At 35.8% G+C, this 21,905-nt stretch overlaps 2 protein-coding genes across 4 annotated transcripts in view; both read left to right on the forward strand.

Moving 5' to 3' along the window:
* Positions 1-8,766, forward strand: part of LOC111516030 (aldehyde dehydrogenase, dimeric NADP-preferring) — a 38,263-nt gene extending 29,497 nt beyond the window's left edge. The window contains exons 3-4 of one of the 2 annotated variants that reach the window (XM_074175989.1): positions 2,555-2,809; positions 7,608-8,764. In XM_074175989.1, the coding sequence (XP_074032090.1) occupies positions 2,555-2,809; positions 7,608-8,473 (1,121 nt within the window). In that variant the 3' untranslated portion in view covers positions 8,474-8,764. Of the gene's footprint in view, positions 1-2,554; positions 2,810-7,607 lie in introns of both variants that reach the window. The other variant, XM_074175990.1, reaches the window with a different exon arrangement.
* The window catches only part of LOC111511929 (synaptotagmin-15), a 475,338-nt gene that overhangs the window by 349,103 nt on the left and 104,330 nt on the right, over positions 1-21,905 (forward strand). The gene's annotated exons all lie outside the window — the stretch shown is intronic.

Raw genomic sequence — 21,905 nt, forward strand, 5'->3', positions numbered from 1 at the left:
TTTGTAGGGAGTTAAAATGGACACCAATTTGCCTTGGCACAATCATGTTGTTGGAATTGCAGAGGCTGCTTTTCCAAATCTCGGAGCATAGTTTCGAACCAGAAAACTGAACCCACCTCATCAACTCTTGATGCTTTATAAAGCTCAGATCAGACCTTCTTTGGAGTATTGTTCTCATGTACGGAGCTCCGTCCCTAAGCATACCCTAAAGCTGCTGGATTCCATCCAGAAAACAGCTATCCGCCTGATTGGAGAAGCGACTTTCACCTGCAACTTCGATAGTCTGAAACATAAAAAATTTTTTTGGAGATTTTGTAACAGTTCGCCTCATATTTTATTTTGTAATTTTTGTGGTCTCGCATATTTGTCTAAATAGGAAAAATTAAAGTTCATGGGGAATCGAGAAATCTCGGAAGATTGCCAAAAGAAATCGATATCTTACTGAATGGATGTATATATGATTTGTACCACCACAAGATACAGTTGGATTTATTCAGTTACTTTGTAAGGGCCCGATGAAAAAACTCATTATTATTGGTAGCTGGAGACACTTTGTTTATGAAACACAGTTGGATTTTATTGAAAAGTCAGCGATAAGCTGGGAACGGTGTGGTGAAAACAAATTAAAGATGGCCGATATACTTAACGAATCACGAAGCGATCGAAAGACATAGATGACAGAATTGAATTTCTGATTGGATGTATGTGCCGTACTATTCCATTTAATTTTGAGAAGGGAAATATCCTCTCACTTAGGGAAAAAATGGGTTGAGGGGTATGGAACGCGAGAGAGTGGGTTTTTGGGGAAGTCGAGAGGTGTCTGTCAGGGGTTTTGGGTCGTGGACAGGTCGAGTTGAGTGCAAAGAATTAGAGGAAAATTTTAAGGGGAGTGGGAAAATTAATTAAGTAATTGAAAGAAAGGGGCAAACCAGAGTTCAATCGCGACAGTTATTCGAATAGTGCGATATACGAGGTACTTTTGGGAGTTCGGGAAAACCCTGTTTTTCTTTTTCGTTTTGGTTGCCAGTTCAACCGAGTGTAGTTCCGTTTTGGTGTCTTGTGTTAAATTCGGTAAAACAAAAAAATGATTAGCCGCTATCTACAGCTAAACGAAGGAAGAGACCTATTGGTAAAAAAGTTTTAGGGTTTTTTCGACTGGTGACTGACCATATATATATATATATATATATATATATATATATATATATATATATATATATATATATATATATATATATATATATATATATATATATATATATATAGAGGAGAAGGTAATCGTTGCTGACTAGTTAGGAATGGAACCAACAAATAATGGGGCTAAGCAGCAAATGAAAGAGTACTCTTTAAAGTTTGTCCAAGCTTTCGGAAATTTGATAAATTGTTTCCATCATCAGGGATGCTACAATTTGAGGGTGTAAGTAATATTAATATATAATTATGAATGGTTAGACTTACAACTTTTTGAGGATGTTTCATACGATGGTTATGTAAAATATTGGACACAACATGATGGATGAACATTGATACAATAATTTTAAGTTCCGGCTATAGTTTTCCCTATCAAACGAATATAGTTTTCCCTATCAAAACGAATATTTGTCTGATAAATATAGCGAGCAAAGTATTTTTGTTTTCCTCGATATAAAATTGAAGCCTGGCATTGCTAAAATGGCGGCTTCGTTTGGGAAATAAATATTTCCAACAGAAAGTATCTTTCCCTATAAATACAGAATCCAATCACATATTGTTTACAATTTGTCTCTCTTCTATATATACTTTCACGTGTAGTGTTCAAGTGCCTTGGCACATTTGATTCCACCAAGAGCGGTACATATCAGAAATACGCGACGAACTGGGGCTGCTCATCGTTCTGAGATTCAAATCAGTACATCTCGAATTTTACTGTTCGAAAACTCTTTCATTTGCGTTCATGTGGAAAAAACTTCCTGAGAACGTTTCTCCAACAGAATTTAATCTCCAGCGTGATCAAATCCAATATGAATCGCTACTTTCGCACAGGCACCGCTCTTAGAGCGCCTCAAGGATTTTTCTGTAGTGCTTGTGTTCTATCCATGAAAAACAAGTCAATTTAATAATTTGGTAGGTTACATCCGCAATGCTTATGTTTATGAATTTCCAAGAATTCCAAATAATTGAGTGCAGACGAGGGTTGGAAACTCAATTATCTGGAATCCTTCGAAATTCGTTAACATAGGCATTGTGGATGTAACCTACTGAATGACCAAATTGACCTGGTCTACTCGCCGGTTTTCAGATTAGCGTACCTACATTGTCACAGGTAAACAAAATTCAGGTGATAAAGTCATTATAGATCGTCTGTTATTACTGACCGTGGTAATATACATATATAAGGTTGTACATTGTTGATTATTTCAGTTTGTTGTATTCGTTTGAAAATGTCCTTGAAGGACGAAACTGCAGTTACATTAGTAAGTGAAAAATACAAGTGGCATAAAGGCCTAGGAAGTTTTAATTTTCATTTTTCATGATTTCATACAATGATTTATCGTTATTTGATCTTTTTTTTCAGGTGCCATAGCAGCTGGTAACACAATAATACTGAAACCTTCAGAACTGTCACCCGCTTCTGCAAATCTTTTAGCAAATGTTTTAACGCAATATCTGGATCCACAATGTTTTCAAGTCGTATTGGGAGGTATTCAAGAAACTACAGATCTTCTGAAAGAAAAATTTGATTACATATTCTTCACCGGATCCACTAATGTTGGCAAAATTATTCATCAAGCAGCAGCAAAAAATTTAACACCTACAACACTTGAGTTGGGTAAGATATTATCAATCTTTTCAATATTCCAACAGTTGAATCATTCTGAATATCACTGAAAATTTTGTTGTTCTGTGGTTGTTATTCACAAAAAAATCCTAGTATATACTGAAAACACTTTTTCTACGGTAGACTAAAAATACAATTTTCGACGTGCGATTCGCTGACCAAGTTGGCACCATCAGGAGATGACTAAAACATAGTTTTTGTTCTGTCGTAAGAGAAGTTTTTTTTAATAGATTTTTAAATAATAGCGAACCTGGATGATAGTTCATTATTAACTAAAACTAGACATGAATAAATAGAGGAAGTCTTGCAATAATTTTGAGAAAGTATTAATGAACAGTGAATAAAAATGAAGTGAAATTTAAAAAGAATGAGAGTAAAAAATTCTTTGAGAGAGCTTGTAATTATAATTATAAAAAATGAGAAGAAGTTATTTATAATTATGATAATAAACTAATGAATATAGCAGGCCATGCCACTTTCATTTGTAACTGAGGTTACTTCAGTTTCATCCTATAAGGACATATTCAAACTTATACATTAAACTAACAATGATTGATCACATTAGCCCTTATATAACACCACTGTAGGTAATAATTGAGGTACTTAGCTTGATTGAGTACCTAAATTTTGTTTACTAGTATTTACTGCAGTAACGTTAGTTACAAATAAAAGTGGTAAAAACATAAAAAGTTTCAATTCTCTTTTCTTCATTTGTTTTTATTGTTTCCAGGCAATGTATCGTATACATTGATATTCATTATCCATTTGCTAATAATGACAAATGTGAATTAAAAGATATGAATAAAATTAAAAATATACGGATAAAGCAGGTGTAGATAATGAATTGTGAAATTATTTCCATTTCCATTCTGTATCCCTACTTCTTTTTTGTTCTTTCCAATATTTCATGTATCTTACCTTTTGTTATAGATGTGCTTACTTTAGTAATTCTTGAGTTTTTTATTCAAATCTGGTATTGTGCAAATGATCCACAGTCAATTATTTTATTTCATATAATCTCTATTGAAAATAATTTTGATGAGCTAATTTTGAGTGATATTGATAACCCTGAGATGATTATCAGTAATACAATACAATTATTCCATTGTTGAAATGGGACTGTACTAGACTAAAATATAATGATCGTAACTGTGCTATATCAAAAAATATTTTTGATACATCAATTAATCAAGTAAGAATGAGCGAATGAATGTCTTTACTTACTGTTATCGATGACATGAGTAGATTCAACAAATTCGTGACATAAAGTCGTAATTTCATGAATGAATTGAGTGCTTCATCTCATAATATTATCCAGATTTGGTCCTGAAGAGGCGATAAGGCAAGTGTCTTATGCCGAATCATTGGATGTCCACTAGTGAGAATGAGTGTTCCATGTTAGTTAAATGTTACCTATACAGGTTCAGAACAATTTCAATATGTTTGGGTAGTAAAAACTGGACAGCAGAAATATTTATATGAATAATTATAGAAAAGTAAGACAATTATGTGAAATATTTCAAAATATATTCGAATCGTCTTTTTCACCAGAAAAAGAAGTTTATCGGGCTCAAAACCTTTTAAAATCTTCAAAAGCAAACTAAACTTCTCTGAAGAGAGTTCCATGTTTTCCTCGACAGGAAAACATGGAACTCTCACCTACAGAATAGAACAAAAAGGGCATATGTGGCTTATGAGCAATGTCGGAGGACAGTGGGACCCGCATGGGGTCTTTCACTCTGTGTGGTCATCTGGATCTACACTGCAACAATAAAACCTATGTTAACGTACGAAGCCATTGCATGGGGACCGAAAGTTCTACAAGCAACGGCCATTCAAAACTTATAACAAATACATCGAATGGCTTGTTTAAACATAACAGGAGTCATGAGAACAACAACCGCGGCAAAATAATCAATTACTGGTATGGTTAATGGCCATGTTACGATTGCGCACGGCTGGTGTAAACCCCGAAGTAGAAATGAGTCAATTAGACTGAGTCAATGGCGAGAAGCGCTTACTGCGCAACTTCTTCTGCAGGCAGCCAGTGATGTAATTGAACCCGGTTTATGTTCAATAAACCCTACAAAATCTAAATAAAACAGAACACAGAGTCAGATGATACAAATGCAATACGCATATATACAGACGGTTCAAAATCCAAAGAAGGCTCAGGATGTGGAGTATACTCCAGATCACTAAGCCTGAGGACTAAATGGTGAATGGCAAAAATACCAGCGCGGTTCCAACAGAACTGGCTGGTATCTCAATCACCACAAAAGAAATAATCAGGAAAGGAATTTATGGCAAGAATATAATAATCTGCACTGATAGTAGACAAGCCGTATTAGCCTTGAACAGACAACGTATTAACTCAGGGCTAGTACTAAGGTGCCACCAAGATTTAGCCAAAGCCTCGGTAGATAATAACATCATCCCGAGATGAGTTGAAGGGCACTAAAGGAGTAAAGGTAATCACATTGCCAACTCTTCAGCCAAGGAAGCGGCTGGACTAAGAATTTCAGGACCCAGTGACTCCTACGACCCAATGACTTCGACAATTGCGGAACTAGCCAAACACCTATGCTCATTCCCTAAAGAGATGGTATGGAATCAAAGGATGTACTCTTGACGGGCTGGAGGACACACCTCAATGCAGAATGTATGAACAGTAAGATGAAACTGCCAGGCATGTCTTATGCGAGTGTCAGGAGTTACCGTCTTCGTGGCATACCTAATTTCATTGAGATCCAAATCTTCAAATGTTTGTGTAATCCTTTCTAACGATTCTTCGTTAGAAACCACGGGTGTTTTGTTAACTTCAACATCCCCCACAGATGAAAATCAAACGGATTTGAATTGGGTGATCTTGCTGACCAATTCTATGGTCTCGAGGGTCTTATCCACCGATCGTTAAAAAGTATGTCCAGTTCTGCGCTCACTTCTCTTGTACAACGTGCAGGAGTTCCGTTTAGCTGCTACAAATATTTTCGATATTCTTCCACGAATTATCGACAAAGCTTTCTACATGTATTCTCTAAAATACTCAGGTAGAATTTCACTAGTTCGGACTTCCATTGTCTAATATATAAAATGATATGAAATCCCTGAAACATCCACGACGCTAACTTGTTCTCTATATCTTGGTTCGCCCTGTCCACTAAACCTTGTGATTTTGAATGTCTTGGTTTACCAAGCACAATATGGCAGTCAGGTTACATTCCGACTAATTTCTCAATCACCTAACAAAATCAAAATGAATTGATTTTGTTTTATTTCATCCATATAAGGATATGGCACTGAAAAATACATGTAAAATTCAAAATCTCAACTTTGGGCCCATTTTCCGGTACACCTAGTAGACCTAGGACTTTAGCGCAAAGAAAAAATCTTTTGATGTCAGCTACAACATATGAAACATACAGAGGGCCGAAAAGTCCATAAACAGTGCCATGTCCTTTCTAGCATGCCTTTTACCCTAATACCCACCTGGTTTGCAAATTCTCGGCCATAGTCGCTCTGCAACACGCAAGGGCTTCCGAAGTCTGCAAATACTTCTAATAGGTGCTCAGCTACTTCTTTAGCTTTCTTTGTTTTTAGCGCTCTCAACCTGACGTATTTGGTTAGGTGGTTTTGGTAGATAAAAATAAATTTGTAGTCACCATCTGGTCTAGTTTGTAAGTCGATGAGATCGATTTGGCATCGAGAGTTTAAATGATTTGAAACAATTGATTTAACAACAATTCCCTTTTTAGTTTTGTTTCGTTTGAGCTGACAATTTTCACAAGTTTCAATGAACAATTTCACCATTTCCTATGTTAAATTGTGATACTTTTCTTTTAATAATTTTGTTGTTGCTTGACGCCCTCCATGCCCAATTCCCTGATAGGCAGCTTCAATCGCATCATAACATTCACTCAAATGTAAAATAATCTTTCCAGATCTTCTATGTAGAATTACATAAGATGATTCGATTCTTTGTAAATCATAAGTATTTATCACATGATAATCACTCTTGTTACTACTGTCAGGTCCAGTTCCGCGTATTCTCTTGATACGTTCCAAAAGTTCACTATAATCGCTATCATTCATTAATTTTGAATTTTGCGACTTTTAGTCGTAAACTTCTGATAACAGGGTTTCAAATTGTTCCTGTTGATTCATTTTCAATAACCCGATACCTATTCTTAAACAAATTCCACGAGACACAACTGTACACCGTCACAACACACAACACTTGCACTAAATTACCCAAAGAGAATTGGTTGGTTTACATAATAACCAACTCGCGTTGGTTGGTTTACATACCAACCATCTCGTTGGTTATTATGTATTACTACCAATATCAAGTTCACACTTCATCCAACTAATGTGGATGGTTTACAAACTAGCCAAAAATGCTACTATTTTGTGTAATCTCCTTGTGGTTTGTGTTTTAGCGATAGTAGTTTATAAACTACCTGGATAGTATACAAACCAGCCTTTACTCGTAGCTATTTTAGTGAAAATATGATTTTTCATCAAAATAAGCAGGCGGTTGGATAGTTTGTATACTATCCAACTAGTTTATATACTAGCCAAGTAAATACTTTAACCGTAACATATACTCGCGAAGAAGTGAGGGCCAAAAATATCTTTTCCAGCAATTATGTGTTGTGAAAATGAGTTTTTGAATAATTTGTAATCATCGATACCTATGCTAATTTTTGGTACTCAGCTTGATGAAATTACAAATAATACCCCAAAAACCAATTTGAAATTTAGCTAACTAATGAGTATTCGTTTTCAGGTGGAAAAAGTCCAGTTTACCTCGACGACTCTGCCGACATAGAAAAATCAGCCAGACGAATACTATGGGGCAAACTATTAAACAGTGGTCAAACATGCATATCACCGGATTACATCCTATGTACCAAATCGACCCAAGAAAAATTCCTCCAAGAAGCCAAAAAAACTTTGACAGAATTCTACGGTCCCGACCCAAAATCGAGTCCATATTTGAGCAAAATTGTTACAGAGCGACACTTCAACCGCTTGACAGGGTTCATTAAGTCAGAAAATGTAGCGATTGGAGGAAAGTACAATAATCTGGAACGAATTATATCTCCTACAATCCTCATCAATGTTCATCCGGATGACCCTGTGTTACAGGAAGAAATATTCGGCCCCATTTTACCGATCGTCAACGTGAAGAATGTTGAGGAAGCCATTCAGTTTATCAATGGAAGAGATAAACCACTAGCGTTGTATATATTTGCGAAAGATAGAAATGTACGAAATGCTCTCCTCACCAGGACATCCTCAGGCGGAGTCGCCGTAAATGATACGGCCACTCATTTGTCCACAGAGAATTTACCATTCGGTGGTGTTGGTTTTAGCGGTATGGGCAACTATCATGGTAAATATGGGTTTGATACGTTTTCTCACAAGAAAGGAGTGCTGGTCAAGGATTTTGCGGGATACACTGAAATGGCTCTATCTCTGCGTTATCCACCCTATAGTAGAACTAAAACTGATATGATGTACACAGTTCTGAAAAAAAGAAGAGGCATCTCTTTTGGATATCTGAAGAATATCTTCATATTTTCACTGGGAGTTGCTGTTGCGTATGGTTTTCAATATTTTTGGCATAAAATGGACGAAAGCAATGACTGAAACCATGTTTCAGAAAAAACATCACCTACGTGGCATGAATCTCTACTGAAAGTAGGCTTTCAAGCCTCAGAAAAACTTTGTTGGTTGAAGATTGTCAATATTATTATCGAATTCTTCATTTTATTTGAAGTTAAAATGTAATTGCTATTTTACATACCATCGTGTAGTGTTTTTGTATAATAATCTTTAATGTTTTAAATAAGACGCGTACACTTCAGTTACATTTTATTGAATGGCTCGAGAATCGACCTCGAACCCCAAAAACCTGTCCAACATAAGAAAAAATAATAAAAAAAATAACATTCAGTTTTTATACATAGCTAACCAGTGGCAGGTGGTATTCTAATTTACCACAATACCTTTCCCCTTAAATTCAACTCATAAAAAAAACATACCAACAATTAAATAAACAATTTTTATTCCAACTTTATTACACATCCTAGGACTTATTTCTGCTACGGAGGTTATATCTATTTCCAGCTGCCAGGGGAGCATCACTTCCAATAATTGCAGTTTCCGGATCAATAGATATATCTTCCGATACACAAGAAGATTTTTCAATCAAATCAGAACATTGGTTTTCTGTCGCTAATTCAGCAGTAGCTTCGGCTGTTGGATCAGTATAAGGTGATACAGACATACGTGATCTAATTTGATTGGAATGCCTTCGTACAATTTTCCCTTTCTCTAAATCGATATCAAAAGTAACATTTCCTGATTTTCTGGAAATCTCTCCTGGAATCCAAGTAGGTTCCTTGTTTGAAAAGTCTTTCACTACAACTTTTTCACCTAATTCAAAATTTCTTCGTTTACCTCCGAAATTATGTATCTGGCTCTGAACTTTCAAATCATTAATAAGTTTTTGAGAAGGGCGAATGAGATCTAAACGGGTTTTAATATTTCTGCCAAACATCATTTTTGATGGACTAACTTTCGTCGAACTATGTTCAGCAACTCGATAATCGAAAAAAAATTTTTCTAAAGATTCCTGAATATCTTTTCCTTCCGTTTTAGCTTTCTTAATGGCGTTCTTTACCGTTTCCACTCAAATTTCGGCACAACCGTTGCTTTGAGCATGATAAGGCGGAGAAAATAAGTGTTTGATACCATTCATTTGTAAAAACGTTTCAAATTCCGCGGAAAAAAATGGAGGGCCATTATCGGAAACTAAAACATCTGGAAGTCCAAAATGAGAAAATAAAAACCTTAACTTTTTTATGACAGATTTTGCGTTAGTGCTTTTCATTTGAAATACTTCAAGTCATTTTGTATGTGAATCAGTAACAAGAAAATATTTCTTATCATACACCGGACCCAAAAAATCTACGTGGATACGAGACCATGGTTTTTGTGTTTGTGGCCAAGGCTGCAGTAAAGTTTTATTTGGGTTTTGTTGAAATTGAGAACAAATGTGACACTTTTTACACATTTCTTCAATTTCCTTATCAATGTGAGGCCAATAACAATACGTTCGAGAAAGAGATTTACTTTTGTTAATTCCCAAATGACTCGAGTGAATTTCCTTCAGAATTGAGTTTAGAAATTTCTCGGGTACAACAATTCTCAAACCCCATAAAATGCAACCGTGTTCAAATGCAATTCATTGCGTCTATAAAAATAGGGTTTTAATTTCTCCGACAATTTTCCTGAATTTTCAGGCCACTCTGTGCTACAAAATTTGTAAATCATATTCAAAATACTGTCACGTTGAGTTTCTTTACCTATTTGTTTATAATCCAAGGGAAAGGTTGAATTTTCGAAATAAAATAAATGACTAGAATCGGGTTTGTCATTTCCTTCATCAGGAAGTGACAAACGAGAGAGTGCATCCGCGTTACAATTTTTTTCAGAGGATATGTATTTTATTTCATATTGATAAGCTGCAAGAATGATAGACCATCGCTGCAGACGGCTTGCGGCTATTTGAGGAATACCTTTTTTTCTCCAAAGATAGCTAGTAAAGGTTTATGATCTGTATATAAAAAGAAATGTTGTAAATATAAATAATCGCGGCATATTTTTACTCCAAATATGAATGTGGCTGAAGTTACCTTTAGATTTGAATCCGATTCTTTCGATTTTACAGTTGACCAGATGAATAATGCTCATAATGATAGTTTCTCGAAATATGTCTACTTCACAATGAATTTTGGAGGTAGAAATGCATGATGATATCACGCATATTGGAATTCACATCAAAGATTACACTAAAAGGGCGAGTCACTACCCGTAACAGGTATACCTTCAAAAAAGAGTTTCGCAAACCGTTTCGAGATATACTTGGATTTAAAACACAAAAAAATGCAAAATGACAGCTTCAGTGGAAATTGAGAGGTAATCAGGCTGCCTAAACCTGGAAAGGGTGGTCTCGCCCCTATTGCTACAAGTAATGACGATTTCTACTGATAATTGATATCTCTCCACCAAAAACATGACGAGATTGGCAGAAATTTCATTTGTCAAATGATGAAAAAAAAAATTCTGTATAGATGGCACATGGAGATTTATGATAGTTAATAGACTGGAAGGAGGTTCAACCCCTAATATAAAATTTCTGCCCAGGTCAATTTCTGACGAGAAAATTGAAATCCACGAAAATCTATTATAAGAACATATAGGAATCAACACTAATATCATGAAAATAAATACCATTCATATAATAACAGGGTGGTCTCGCCCTTATTTTGTCAATATACATAAATTTCTTTTTGTCAAAAACTGAACGAGATCGGAAAAATGTTCTGTACTCAAATGATTCAGTATAACCCTCTCGATAAAATGCATATAGGGATTCATAGCAAAGATCAGGCCATAAGGGCAAGTCGACACCCCCACAGAAATATATTTGAAAAAGTGCTCGGCAAGAACCTGTTGAGATCGACTAGAATCGGAAACAGAAAAGTGGTGAGAATGAGCCTTACTAAAATATTAAATAGTCACTACTCAGGCCTAAGCAAAATAAACAGGGTAAAATCACCCCTATTGTCTCCGATATTTAACGCCTCTCCACCAAAAACCTGACGAGATCGGTGAACAGTAAATATATCAAGTGATGAACAATGTTACTCTGAATATATTCCACTTGGAGATTTATGAAAGTTAATAGACTGCAAGGGGGATTCAGCCCCTAATATTAAAATTTTTCCTGAGGCAGTTTCTTGTGATAAGATGTAGATCAACGAAAATCTACAATAAGAACATATGGAAAACATACCCAATATCACGAAAATAAATATCATCTATATTAATTAATAAGAATAGGGTAGTCCCGCCCTTATTATGTCAATATATATATAAATTTCTGTTTGTCAAAAACTGAACGAGATCGGAAAAATTTTCTGTACTCAAATGATTCAGTATAACCCTCTAGATGAAATGCATATAGGGATTCATAGCAAAGATCAGGCCATAAGGGCAAGTCGGCACCCCCACAGAAATATATTTGAAAAAGTGCTCGGCAAGAACCTGTTGAGATCGACTAGAATCGGAAACAGAAAAGTGGTGAAAATGAGCCTTACTAAAATATCAAATAGGCACTACTCAGGCTTAAGCAAAATAAAAAGGGTAAACTCACCCCTATTTTCTCCGATACTTAACGCCTCTCCACCAAAAACCTGACGAGATCGGTGAACAGTAAATATATCAAGTGATGAACAATGTTACTCTGAATAGATTCCACTTGGAGATTTATGAAAGTTAATAGACTGCAAGGGGGATTCAGCCCCTAATATTAAAATTTTTGCTGAGGCAGTTTCTCGCGATAAGATGTAGATCAACGAAAATCTACAATAAGAACATATGGAAAACATACCCAATATCATGGAAATAAATATCATCTATATTAATTAATTATGAATAGGGTAGTCCCGCCCTCATTATGTCAATATATATAAATTTCTGTTTGTCAAAAACTGAACGAGATCGGAAAAATTTTCTGTACTCAAATGATTCAGTATAACCCTCTTGATGGAATGCATATAGGGATTCATAACAAAGATCAGGCTGTAAGGGCAAGTCGGCACCCCCACAGAAATATATTTGAAGAAGTGTTCGGCAAGAACCTGTTGAGATCGACTAGAATCGGCAACAGAAAAGTAGTGAGAAGGAGCCTTACTTAAATATCAAATAGGCAGCCTGACTACCTCTCAATTTTCACTGAAGCTGTCATTTTCCATTATTTTGTGTTTTAAATCCAAGTATATCTCGAAACGGTTTGCGAAACTCTTTTTTGAAGGTATACCTGTTACGGGTAGTGACTCGCCCTTTTAGTGTAATCTTTGATGTGAATTCCAATATGCGTGATATCATCATGCATTTCTACCTCCAAAATTCATTGTGAATTAGACATATTTCGAGAAACTATCATTATGAGCATTATTCATCTGGTCAACTGTAAAATCGAAAGAATCGGATTTAAATCTAAAGCTAACTTCAGCCACATCTACTTCGCAATGAATTTTGTAGGTAGAAATGCATGATGATATCACGCATATTGGAATTCACATCAAAGAGTTTCGCAAACCGTTTCGGTTAGTAAGAGGGTGGTCTCGCCCTTATTTTGTCAATATACATAAATTTCTTTTTGTCAAAAACTGAACGAGATCGGAAAAATTTTCTGTACTCAAATGATTCAGTATAACCCTCTCGATAAAATGCATATAGGGATTCATAGCAAAGATCAAGCCATAAGGGTAAGTCGCCACCCCCACAGAAATATATTTGAAAAAGTGTTCGGCAAGAACCTGTTGAGATCGACTAGAATCGGAAACAGAAAAGTAGTGAGAATGAGCCTTACTAAAATATCAAATAGTCACTACTCAGGCTTAAGCAAAATGAAAAGGGTTGAATCACCCCTATTTTCTCCGATACTCAACGCCTCTCCACCAAAAACCTGACGAGATCGGTGAAAACTAAATATATCAAGTGTTGAACAATGTTACTCTGAATAGATTTCACTTGGAGATTTATGAAAATTATTAGACTGCAAGGGGGATTCAGCCCCTAATATTAAAATTTTTCCTGAGGCAGTTTCTCGTGATAAGATGTAGATCAACGAAAATCTACAATAAGAACATATGGAAAACATTCCCAATATGTTGAAAATAAATATCATCTATATTAATTAATAAGAATAGGGTACTCCCGCCCTTATTATGTCAATATATATAAATTTCTGTTTGTCGAAAACTGAACGAGATCGGAAAAATTTTCTGTACTCAAATGATTCAGTATAACCCTCTCGATGAAATGCATATAGGGATTCATAGCAAAGATCAGGCCATAAGGGCAAGTCGGCACCCCCACAGAAATATATTTGAAAAAGTGTTCGGCAAGAACCTGTTGAGATCGACTAGAATCGGAAACAGAAAAGTAGTGAGAATGAGCCTTACTAAAATATCAAATAGTCACTACTCAGGCTTAAGCAAAATAGAAAGGGTAAACTCACCCCTATTTTCTCCGATACTTAACGCCTCTCCACCAAAAACCTGACGAGATCGGTGAAAACTAAATATGTCAAGTGATGAACAATAATACTCTGAATAGATTCCACTTGGAGATTTATGAAAATTAATAGACTGCAAGGGGGATTCAGCCCCTAATATTAAACTTTTTCCTGAGGCAGTTTCTCGTGATAAGATGTAGATCAACGAAAATCTACAATAAGAACATATGGAAAACATACCCAATATCATGAAAATAAATATCATCTGTATCATTTATTAGGACTAGGGTGGTCCCGCCCTTATTATGCCAATATATATAAATTTTCGTTTGTTTAAAATTGAACGAGATCGGAAAAATTTCCAGTACTCAAATGATTCAGTATAACCCTCTCGATGAAATTCATATAGGAATTCATAACAAAGATCAGGCCATAAGGGCAAGTCGGCACCTCCACAGAAATATATTTGAAAATGTCTTCGGCAAAAACCTGTTGAGATCGACTAGAATCGGAAACAGAAAAGTAGTGAGAATGAGCCTTACTAAAATATCAAATAGTCACTACTCAGGCGTAAGCAAAATAAAAAGAGTAAAATCACCTCTATTTTCTCCGATACTTACCGCCTCTCCACCAAAAACCTGACGGGATCTGTAAAAACTATATATGTAAGTGATGAACAATGTTACTATGAAAAGATTCCACGTGGAGATCTATTAAAGGTAATAGTCTGCAAGGAGGATTCAAATCCAAATATTGAAATTGTGCCTGAGGCAGGTTCTCGCGAGAATATGTAGATGAATAAAAATCTATAATAAGATCATATGGAAAACAACCCCAATATCATGAAAATAATAATCATCTATATCAATTAATAATTAAAAAGTTGGTCCCGCCCTTATTGTGTCTATGTAAATTTCAGTTTGTCAAAAATTGAACGAAATCGAAAAAATTTTCAGTACCCGAATGATTCTATATAACTCTCGATAACATGCATATAGTGATTTATATTAAAGATCAGTACATAAGGGTGAGTGATGAAATTCGGCCAGAACTTATTGATCTACATATTCTCACACGAAACGGCCTCAGGCACAAATTCAATATTAGGGTTTGAATCCCCCTTACAGTCTATTAACTTTTATAAATCTCCATATGGAATCTATTCAGAGTATTATTGTTCATCACTTGACATATTTAGTTTTCACCGATCTCGTCAGGTTTTTGGGTGGAGAGGCGGTAAGTATCGGAGAAAATAGGGGTGAGTTTACCCTTTTTATTTTGCTTAAGCCTGAGTAGTGACTATTTGATATTTTAGTAAGGCTCATTCTCACTACTTCTCTGTTGCCGATTCTAGTCGATCTCAACAGGTTCTTGCCGAACACTTTTTCAAATATATTTCTGTGGGGGTGCCGACTTGCCCTTACAGCCTGATCTTTGTTATGAATCCCTATATGCATTCCATCAAGAGGGTTATACTGAATCATTTGAGTACAGACAATTTTTCCGATCTCGTTCAGTTTTTGACAAACAGAAATTTATATATATATATTGACATAATGAGGGCGGGACTACCCTATTCATAATTAATTAATATAGATGATATTTATTTTCATGATATTGGGTATGTTTTCCATATGTTCTTATTGTAGATTTTCGTTGATCTACATCTTATCGCGAGAAACTGCCTCAGCAAAAATTTTAATATTAGGGGCTGAATCCCCCTTGCAGTCTATTAACTTTCATAAATCTCCAAGTGGAATCTATTCAGAGTAACATTGTTCATCACTTGATATATTTACTGTTCACCGATCTCGTTAGGTTTTTGGTGGAGAGGCGTTAAGTATCGGAGAAAATAGGGGTGAGTTTACCCTTTTTATTTTGCTTAAGCCTGAGTAGTGTCTATTTGATATTTTAGTAAGGCTCATTTTCACCACTTTTCTGTTTCCGATTCTAGTCGATCTCAACAGGTTCTTGCCGAGCACTTTTTCAAATATATTTCTGTGGGGGTGCCGACTTGCCCTTATGGCCTGATCTTTGTTATGAATCCCTATATGATTTTCATCGAGAGGGTTATACTGAATCATTTGAGTACAGAAAATTTTTCCGATCTCGTTCAGTTTTTGACAAACAGAAATTTATATATATTGACATAATGAGGGCGGGACTACCCTATTCATAATTAATTAATATAGATGATATTTATTTTCATGATATTGGGTATGTTTTCCATATGTTCTTATTGTAGATTTTCGTTGATCTACATCTTATCGCGAGAAACTGCCTCAGCAAAAATTTTAATATTAGGGGCTGAATCCCCCTTGCAGTCTATCAACTTTCATAAATTTCCAAGTGGAATATATTCAGAGTAACATTGTTATATTCTCATTCTCACTACTTTTCTGTTTCCGATTCTAGTCGATCTCAACAGGTTCTTGCCGAACACTTTTTCAAATATATTTCTGTGGGGGTGCCGACTTGCCCTTATGGCCTGATCTTTGCTATGAATCCCTATATGCATTTCATCTAGAGGGTTATACTGAATCATTTGAGTACAGAAAATTTTTCCGATCTTGTTCAGTTTTTGACAAACAGAAATTTATATATATTGACATAATAAGGGCGGGACTACCCTATTCTTATTAATTAATATAGATGATATTTATTTTCGTGATATTGGGTATGTTTTCCATATGTTCTTATTGTAGATTTTCATTGATCTACATCTTATCGCGAGAAACTGCCTCAGGAAAAATTTTAATATTAGGGGCTGAATCCCCCTTGCAGTCTATTAATTTTCATAAATCTTCAAGTGGGATCTATTCAGAGTAACATTGTTCATCACTTGATATATTTAGTTTTCACCGATCTCGTCAGGTTTTTGGTGGAGAGGCGTTAAGTATCGTAGAAAATAGGGGTGAGTTTCCCCTTTTTATTTTGCTTAAGCCTGAGTAGTGCCTATTTGATATTTTAGTAAGGCTCATTTTCACCACTTTTCTGTTTCCGATTCTAGTCGATCTCAACAGGTTCTTGCCGAGCACTTTTTCAAATATATTTCTGTGGGGGTGCCGACTTGCCCTTATGGCCTGATCTTTGCTATGAATCTCTATGTGCATTTTATCGAGAGGGTTATACTGAATCATTTGAGTACAGAACATTTTTCCGATCTCGTTCAGTTTTTGACAAAAAGAAATTTATGTATATTGACAAAATAAGGGCGAGACCACCCTGTTATTATATGAATGGTATTTATTTTCATGATATTAGTGTTGATTCCTATATGTTCTTATAATAGATTTTCGTGGATTTCAATTTTCTCGTCAGAAATTGACCTGGGCAGAAATTTTATATTAGGGGTTGAACCTCCTTCCAGTCTATTAACTATCATAAATCTCCATGTGCCATCTATACAGAATTTTTTTTTTTCATCATTTGACAAATAAAATTTCTGCCAATCTCGTCATGTTTTTGGTGGAGAGATATCAATTATCAGTAGAAATCGTCATTACTTGTAGCAATAGGGGCGAGACCACCCTTTCCAGGTTTAGGCAGCCTGATTACCTCTCAATTTTCACTGAAGCTGTCATTTTGCATTATTTTGTGTTTTAAATCCAAGTATATCTCGAAACGGTTTGCGAAACTCTTTTTTGAAGGTATACCTGTTACGGGTAGTGACTCGCCCTTTTAGTGTAATCTTTGATGTGAATTCCAATATGCGTGATATCATCATTCATTTCTACCTCCAAAATTCATTGTGAAGTAGACATATTTCGAGAAACTATCATTATGAGCATTATTCATCTGGTCAACTGTAAAATCGAAAGAATCGGATTTAAATCTAAAGCTAACTTCAGCCACATCAAATATGATACTCAATGCTTCTTTGTCAATTTGGCTGTAGTTTCTTTCCGATTTATTTAAAGTACGTGATGCATGTGCAATGGGTCTAAATTCGCCATTTTCGACCGATGAGAGGTGGGCCTCCCCTCGGAATTATGTAAAGATTCAGAGGCAGAGAGATTCTTTCGATGGTAACCTTAACAACAATATATCCTAAAGTTTCTATATAAGGAGACAATTTGATTTTTGCCTCCGAAATAGGTATATGATTTAAATGTTGCAAATAAAAGCTTTCAGAAATCAAAGAAACCGCTGAACCAGTATCAACTTCCATATCTAATGATATATTTTCAATTTTAATTTTTACTTTTATCGGACTATATTTGTTATTAGCAAAAACGGTATACAAATTGACAGATGTATTAGAGTCATTGAAAATTACTGAATCATCGCATTTCGATTCTCGTTCAATTTTATCTTTAATGAAATAATCATTTCGGTTTTTATTTCTTTGATATTGCCCACATACATTTTTGAGATGTCCTTTTATTGTACATATTTCACAACTGTAATTTCTATAAAAACACTCACTTGTATGATGATTTTGCCTACCGCAAACCCTCACATTCACGGGTTATTTTCTGCTTTCTATCCCTTGTAGTCTTTGAAGATGATGATGGCCGTTGATTACCTCTATGAAATTCTTCCGAAATGGTGCTTGGTCTAGAAAATATTTTCTGTGGCATCTGGTTTATTTTATTATCTCAGAGGGTCCTACCACACTGGATACTTGTTTTTCAGTAGCTTCCATGTTCCGTGCGATTTCATAAGCTCGAGCATAATTCAGAAACTTTTCAGAAAATAACCGTTGTTTAATAGTATCATTGTATAACCCGGAAACAAACTGATCTCGTAGATTTTCTTCTAGGGAGTCTTCGAAATCACACGTTTTAGCCAGATTTTTTAGAGCCGCCATATACTCTACCACTGTTTCCTCCCCGTTTTGTCGTTTCAACCGAAATTTGTGTCTTTCTGCGATGACGGAAGGATCCGGCTCCAGATGATTTTTCACAATTTCAACAAGAGTTTTGTAAGATTTGTCTTCTGGGGCATCGGGGCTACACAAATCCACCATTAATTCGTAGGTAGTATCCCCAACGACCGTGATTAAGGTAGGTACCTTTAGTTCGTCGGTAATACCGTTTGCTATGAAATACTGTTTTAAGCGAGCCACGTATGTTTTCCAGCTAGATCCAATTTGGAACTCATTTATTTTGCCGTGTGACATTTTGATTTAGAAACCACTCCCCTCGAAAATGTTTTCCTCGTCGCCAATTGTAGTGTTTTTGTATAATAATCTTTAATGTTTTAAATAAGACGCATACACTTCAGTTATATTTTATTGAATGGCTCGAGTATTGACCACGAACCCCAAAAACCTGTCCAACATAAGAAAAAATAATAAAACAAAATAACATTCAGTTTTTATACATAGCTAACCAGTGGCAGGTGGTATTCTAATTTACCACACTCACCAATGTGGATTCCAAAAATATAAGTGAAAATTTCATTGAAACCTTGAATTATATTGACAAAGGCTGAGTCGTCAATTTTTTCAAAACCCCTGATTCAGAAGTTATTCAATAGTCATTTCTGATTTGTAAAGATATTTTGAGTAATCAAATGAGTCTTTAACTCTCTCTGATCACATTTTGCGTTTTTCTACTCGAAACCAGATCCCACAAGCGAACCATTCGTGATGAAACACTACTTACCGTTGTTCCGTTATCCCATCAGTGATGCTCGGATGAATCACAAATAAATTATTGTCCTAAAAAAAAAAGATTGAGTGAGGAAAGGATGGTCAGCAGACGATATCAATCATGAACGAAGCTCTAAAAGACAATCTTTTGCAATACCTTGATTTGTCAGTGATCACTGAACGAAATTCGTCCACTTTCTTTTCATGCAACTTTCTTCGCAGAAAAACTAGTCGAAACCAGACCCTAAACAAAAAGCATACATGATTCGATACCCAACAGTGCTCTTCCAATCCAGCATAGTTCTCATCAATGGTACTAGGCCTGCCCAGGTTTGTCTTTTAAGTACAGTTGAGCCCAGCAATGAATTCTTGGTGAGGCCGCGAACCACTGATTAGACCTATTATGACTGGTCGAAACAGCGATCTCTAATATTCAACCATGCGAAACCAATTCTTCGTTTTCGGCCCATGTAGTTGCCACAATGGATACACAAAATAAGTAATCATTAGAAGTTGTCAGGAACAGCTCCGAAACCTTTTGAAAAAGGTCAAAATATTAATTTGATAAAACAAAAACCAACTGGGTTTTGAACCTGATTCTTCTGTGTTATAGACAAACACCTTCACCAACTACGCAATCGGAGTCATCAAGCAAAATGACACCCAAATCACATCTCAATTCAGTCTATCGTGCTGTTACTGTGAATGTTAACTGTAATGAACGTAACAAGTTAATTACAGTTAACATTCGATTGCAGATGCTACAAATGCAATACGCATAAAAACCGAAGAAAGCTCAGGATGTGAAGTGTAATCCAGATCACTGAGCCTAAGGATTAAGTAGGGAATTGGAAAAAATACCAGCGTGGTCCAAACAGATCTGGCTGGTATCTCAATCGCCATAGATGAAATAACCAGGAAAAAAAATTCTGGTAAAAACATAACAATCTGCACTGATAGCAGACAAGCCCTATCAGCCTTGAACAAACAACGTGTTACCTCAGGGCTAATAATAAAGTGTCACCAAGATTTAGCCAAAGCCTTGGTAGATAACATTATCCTGAGGTGGGTGAAAGAGCACGACAGGAGTAAAGGTAATCGTATTGCCGACTCTTTAGCAAAGGAAGCCGCTGGACTTTGAATTTTAGGACCCAGTGGCACCTACGGCCTGATGACTTCGACAATTGTGGAACTAGCCAAATGTTACACCCATGCTCAATCCCTAAAGAGATAGGATTGAATCAAAGGATGCAATCTTGCCAGGTTCACCCTGAACGACACTGTGAACCTGGCGCCAAAGAAATATCTGATGACCAGAAAAAATCTACGCTCAACAGTAGGATTTCAACTAAGGAAACACCTCCATAGTATGGGGCTAGTGGACACACCTCTATGCAGGATGTGTGAACAGGAAGATGAGACTGTCAGGCATGTTCTAGGCGAGTGTCCGGGGTTATCGTTGATAAGAGACTGTGTGTTCGGCGAGTCTTGGCCTACACCTGCGGATATAAAGGAGATGTCTCCCAGTGACCTGTCCACCCAGGATCTCCATATGAAATATTTTTAATATGTCAGGGTAACGTACTGGTCATGGTACGGGCAATTATTGGCAGTCGCATATCCAAGTTCCCGCATATCCACGGTCCCGTAATTATGAGGCTTTGCTCCATCCTGTTGGTACCACATATTTTCCGCATCTTCATTCGATGCATTGTTCACTGCAATCCTCACAACATTTTATAGTGTGTTACGGTATCCTTCACCATTCAAATTTTTTTCATAGATGTACAAACACAGATTCCTATTGTCCTTTGTAGTACTACAAACGTTCTGATTTTTCATCAACAACCATTAATAAAACACAATTTTACAATGCGAATCCATGTTTTTCAGATGATGTTCAAACAGTTTTCATTTATGCTTTTTCAAAATGTGGTGAACGGTTCTAGATTTTACTGGTAGGTTATTCTCACAATCTTTCAGAGACGCATTCGGATGAACGGCAAAATATCCAAATACATCTATTTCTAGATCTTCATTAAACATCAGAAGATTTTGTTTGGTTATTTTCGGAAGAGTTGATTCATGACGCAAACAATTTTTCAACAGCCTTTTTACCATATTGTGATTTGGTTTGAGTTTTTCCAGATACCTTTCGGCAAATAATCTGCATGTCCGGTCGATAATTCGATTACATTCACCATAAGTCATAATCAAATTAAAAAAAGCTTCCTTCGTATTCATATTATATTGATAGATGATTATACAAATCACAATAAATTAACAATAACCTTAATTTGTTTCCATTGCGTTTCTATTGTTTTAAACGGTAAACAAACTCAAAAACGACAAAAAGAAAATTTCATCTGATACGTTAGATGCCAATGAAA

Source organism: Leptinotarsa decemlineata, unplaced genomic scaffold (genome assembly GCF_025532065.1).
Source record: "Leptinotarsa decemlineata unplaced genomic scaffold, Ldec_3_MD MMD2_tig00001393_RagTag_RagTag, whole genome shotgun sequence".
NCBI lineage: Eukaryota > Metazoa > Arthropoda > Insecta > Coleoptera > Chrysomelidae > Leptinotarsa > Leptinotarsa decemlineata.